This window comes from Cryptomeria japonica, chromosome 7 (genome assembly GCF_030272615.1).
Source record: "Cryptomeria japonica chromosome 7, Sugi_1.0, whole genome shotgun sequence".
In the NCBI taxonomy this organism is placed as follows: Eukaryota; Viridiplantae; Streptophyta; class Pinopsida; order Cupressales; family Cupressaceae; genus Cryptomeria; species Cryptomeria japonica.
Genome location: NC_081411.1, coordinates 580,461,080 through 580,466,169, shown reverse-complemented (window position 1 = coordinate 580,466,169; position 5,090 = coordinate 580,461,080). Strand labels below are relative to the sequence as shown.

The 5,090-nt window shown below is 35.2% G+C and overlaps 1 protein-coding gene across 1 annotated transcript; it reads left to right on the top strand.

The window, feature by feature from the left end:
• Nucleotides 1-344: 344 nt before the first annotated feature.
• Nucleotides 345-3,828, top strand: LOC131048395 (small ribosomal subunit protein uS11y). The gene is made up of 6 exons (XM_057982349.2): nucleotides 345-600; nucleotides 2,784-2,906; nucleotides 2,991-3,036; nucleotides 3,184-3,269; nucleotides 3,378-3,507; nucleotides 3,614-3,828. The coding sequence occupies exons 1-6, from the start codon at nucleotides 598-600 to the stop codon at nucleotides 3,679-3,681; spliced, it is 456 nt and encodes a 151-aa protein (XP_057838332.1). The 5' UTR covers nucleotides 345-597; the 3' UTR covers nucleotides 3,682-3,828.
• Nucleotides 3,829-5,090: the final 1,262 nt, after the last annotated feature.

The following is a 5,090-nucleotide window of genomic DNA, read 5'->3' as shown; positions in this document are numbered from 1 at the left end:
TCTATGACATCCTAGATACTAAATTCAAATACATGATGAGAAATGAGTTAGCTTAGAAGACATCCTAGATGCTAAATTCAAATACATGATAAAAAATGAGTTAGCTTAAAATGAGTAGACATCCTAGATGCTAAATTCAAATACATGATAAAAAATGAGTTAGCTTAAAATGAATAGACATCCTAGATACTAAATTCGAATACATTACGAGAAATGAGTTAGCCTAAAAGATAAGTGTTAAAGAGAATTATATTTGTAAGTGTGATGCAATTCAATTCGAAATGAAAAAACTCATATCCATTAGGGTGAGTTTAGACCACTAGGGCTAAAATGGCTCAGGGTCGAGGAATTCCCTAGGTTTTGTAAATTTTTGCAAAACTCATATCTTGCTCCACATGAGAAGAAAAAAAAAACATTAGGAGCTATAGGGGTAATTTCTTCCACCTTCCCCCTGCGCTTGTTTCTAGGGTTTTATTTCCAACCTTTTGCTTCAAATAGGGTTTTATTTCAAAAAGCAGGCCCTCGGAATTTACAGATCGTGAGGCCAAGAAGGCGGAGTAGCAGCAGGCACTATCGAGAGGCTTTGAACAACTTACAATGGTAAGAATTATATCTGCAATGCAACCTTATTTTTTTCTATCTTCACTTTAACAAGAACCGTATTTTCCGTATAATTTTGTTGGCGGCCGATTTTGACTGGTTTCTTTCGATTTTCGCTGGCTTTTTTGAGTTTAATCGCGTCTTGTTAGGGTTTCTACTCGCGATTACCTATAGGATTTTTTTGCGATATTGTCAGAAGGATTTTAGCAATTTCTGTCGATTTTTGTTAGGGTTTTTGTTTGGGATTTTCTGCCATTTTCACATGGTATGTCAGTCCTCATCTTTCGTAGACACCATTTTTTTTGGGGTTGAGATTGAAATAAATTTTGTTTTCATTTAAAAAAATATATTCAACTATAATATAATTAAAGGCCCTCCCTCGATATGAAAAGGGCATGCAAGGACTACTGAACCAGTCGAGCCAACAAGCCATTCTCGGGTGGGGGATACAATTGGCGAGTGATTTCATTGCCTACACTTTGCTTGTGTCGAGAGGTATTAATGTCTGCTAGGAGTTGAATATTGATAATTTAAGAAGCAAATCCGAGTTTAAGTGTGTGTCACCCTTTTACTTAATCTTGTGTTCCAGGACTTTGATGCATCTAATTAGCATTGAAAATGTAAATTCTGATTTTATTTTATTTCTTTCGAATGGAGTGGCACTCATTGCTATTTATTACTCTATCATCAGTAGCATTAGGAACAGGCACATTGCAATTTAGAAGAATGTCATAAAAAAGTTTATTTCTCATAGGATCTTTCTGAAGGATTTTTCTTGTCTCCGAATCCTCCCATTTTTAGCATGTATGTGGTCTTCTTTCAAAATACAATGTCCTTTGCCCTTGATAAATGTTTTGACACGAGTGACTGCCTTGTCAGTGCTGGGCCCCAAGAAACATGATGTTATGATTCCCGATTCCTTGTAGTAATAAAGCCTCAATCTTCAAGGTTGAAACCTCGTTCGTGTGAATTGGTTCTGCACTCAAGCATTACCCAATAACCACATAATATGCCATGACTGGCCCATTACACATTGAAAATTGTAATTATAGAAACCCAAAAACCAAATATACTGCCAGGATAACTACATCATATAGTTAGTAAAAAGTGGTATAGTAGACAGCAACATTCGTTTTAAAAATCTGTTAGGGAAAACAGGATATGAGCCTAAATTTGAAAAATCCATGTTAAATTAAAGCAATAATGTCATATTCCCATGGCCTTGCTTATTTAGATTTGCTGCCAGCATATGTTTGATTCCCTCCTTTTTGTCACTAGCTCCTAAATTTTTTATTATCAATATTTAAAAAATTATGTAGCTGAAAAATTACAATTTAAACTAATACTTAGAATGAACTGAAAATTTATGGGACTATTACTTCCACAAAATACTCTTTAAAAATTTGAGCAGTGGATGTTAAACAAAATAAGCTAATCTGACAAATGGGATCATGGCCTAATAAGTGATTTTCTAAAAGTAATTTTATAGTAATTTTATTTTTGAAATTAATTTATGTGTCCAAGGGGTTGAGGTTAATAAGTTAAAAAATTGGGCTTTCATTGTGGAGACCCAAGTTCAATTTACCATAGGGACATCTAGAAGTGGAATCCTAAGTTGTGACTCTTGGTCTTCAATAGTTAGCAACTGACATGAAGGTGGTTTCTAAATAAAAGTAGATTTGTGACTCTTGGTCTTTCATAGTTAGCAACTAACATGAAGGTGTTTTCTAAACAAAAGTGGATTTCCAGTGTGTTTGCTGGTAAGGAGTTTGTATTGTTCTCATGTTGATGCTAATATGAGGAAGCATATTTGTTACTAATATGCGATAAAAAAAAGTTCATTATGAATATATTTAGCTTGCCTACTTGTTGCTAGAATATACTGTTGCCTCCAGCCATGAAACAAGGATATGAGTGACATACACAATATCTGTCAGCTGGAGCAGAAATATTAGCATTACCCTTGTAATGGTCCAGTGTGCATAAATTTTCACACATGATAATTCTAACAGGAATGAATCAGTGCAATCATCTAATTGTTAGTAAATCTTACAATTCTTAATGGGCGTAGTCCTTACTCTGCTTTAGTTTCCTCAAGTTTATGCGTTAGCAGAGATTACTTGTATTGAGAGCATGTGCATTTCTATCTGCTCTAATTAACCATTTTGTCATTTTTTATTCAGTCTGGGAAGAAGAAGACCAGAGAAGTTAAGGAGGAAAATGTTACTCTAGGACCTGCAGTCAGGGAAGGAGAACACGTGTTTGGTGTAGCCCACATATTTGCTTCTTTCAATGATACATTTGTGGTAAGCTGTAATTTGTGGCATGTGTCATCCAGTAGCTTGGATTTCCTATAGTACTATATCTTCCTAATTTTCTTTTCTGTACAGCATGTGACTGATTTGTCTGGAAAGGAAACACTTGCCCGTGTTACTGGTAAAAGCTCTCCGTCAACACTTTCTGGGTTAATAATTCTCTTATTTAAAGCTACATGACTATCTTTTAGAAGCCTCTTGTCATGATAACAAGCTGGCATTGTTCTATCTTTGGATTGCTAATAAATATCATATCTGGTGGTATCAGGTGGAATGAAGGTCAAAGCTGACAGAGATGAATCATCACCATATGCTGCAATGCTTGCAGCACAAGATGTTGCACAAAGATGCAAGGTATATTTCAGTTGGTTTTGTCAACACAAGGGAAGTCTTCAACTAGTTACCATATTGAAGTACATAGTTTGAATTCTAAGTATATAACATATAATCTCTTGGTTTCAGGAGCTTGGCATAACTGCCTTGCATATTAAGCTTCGTGCAACAGGAGGGAATAAGACAAAGACTCCTGGACCTGGGGCACAATCAGCTCTTCGTGCTCTTGCTCGATCTGGAATGAGAATTGGTCGCATAGGTGAAGATGTTTGCTATTATTTGATTTGTCTTTTGAAATTGTTTGGTTTAGGATGATGTCAATGACACGGAGAATTGTAGATTAACTTAGTTATCATTTTCAACAGAGGATGTGACTCCCATTCCAACGGACAGTACCAGAAGAAAGGGTGGACGAAGAGGAAGAAGGCTGTAGTATTTTTGTTGGATGCTATTATTTGTTTTGACAGCTTAAAAGTCTGTTTTTTTGGTGGAACATGAGGTCAAGAGGACTTTTCTGTTCTTAAGTTTACTCAAGCACATTGCATGATTTGCAAATACAAGAGTACACGATTTAATTTAAGTACTTCGGCCTATTTTTGCATAATTCAGTTGTATGATTGGTATTTAATTTAATTGTGTTTTTTTTACAGCTTATAAGTCTGTTTTTTTGGTGGAACATGAGGTTAAGAGGACTTTTGTGTTCTTAAGTTTACTCTAACACATTGCATGATTTACAAATACAAGAGCACATTATTTAATATCCATACTTGTGCCTTTTTTTGCATAATTCAGTTGTATGATTGGTATTTAATTTAGTTGTGTAAATGAACTAGGAAATATGGTGTTTAGCTATAGAACAACTCTTTTTAGTAAAGCTCCTTGCATTTTGATTGGTATTTACATATAGTTTATAGAGTTTAGTAATGCTTTTGTACTCTAATGTTGTATAGTATTGTTTTAAAAAAAAAATAAATTCACCCTCTGTTGTACATAATCTGGATTGCTTCTGGTTTAAGATTATGATTTGTGTTCTTATTTAATTGATAAACTGTGCATTGGGAAAGCATCAAAATAATTGTCTTTTCTTCTTCTGTGCCCACTTTCTTCACTTAATTGTCCACAGGTTATGAATATAGGTGCCAATCTCTCTTTTTGACCCTCTTTGACTATATTTCTTCAACTATTGGTTTATGGAGTCAGATTCTGACGATTTAGAGAAGTTAAAAATGGATAGAATATGGGAAACTTCATTGTTTACTTCTAGAGTTGAATTTTAACAAGCATGTAATGTTTCGTGTAACTGCTGAAAGAGGATAAATATTTTGATGATTCAAACAAGCTGAAACTGGAGAATACATGAAACTTAATAGTTATCCGATAGACTTCCCCTGTGATAAAGCTCGCGTATGGGTGTTCGGAAAACCTTTTTCACGCTTTCTGAAACTTCTTTTTGGCTGCCAGAAATCAGAAAACATATTTTAGATGGTTTTGTATATGATTTGATGTTTTCAGTTGAGCCTTCATCTCACCTGCCTTCATCTCACCAGCATTAATGTCTGCCATCTACTCTGTCTCAGGATAAGCACTGTGGATTTGGGAAGATGTTTCAATTAATGCTTGCATTGCTGTTGGACACTCCGACATTCCTTGCCACTGACCTCTATCACCACCCAGACTGTGCCAGAAAGCTAGTCGAGAAGTAGAATGCAGTGAAGGAAAAAATAATGATCAATCCACCAGTGCCCAAGGAAGACTCTTGACATCTCAGTAACTAAACACCAGCTATTGCCATTAATTCTGTTTGTTTTTGTTTGAAATAATTTAACGCCTCCTGGCAATGCC

Excerpts from the sequence above, each read along its gene's own strand:
- LOC131048395 (XM_057982349.2), top strand. Across the intron at positions 2,907-2,990 it reads CTTTCAATGATACATTTGTG|CATGTGACTGATTTGTCTGG; the intron begins GTAAGCTGTAAT and ends TTTTCTGTACAG. Across the intron at positions 3,508-3,613 it reads AATGAGAATTGGTCGCATAG|AGGATGTGACTCCCATTCCA; the intron begins GTGAAGATGTTT and ends CATTTTCAACAG.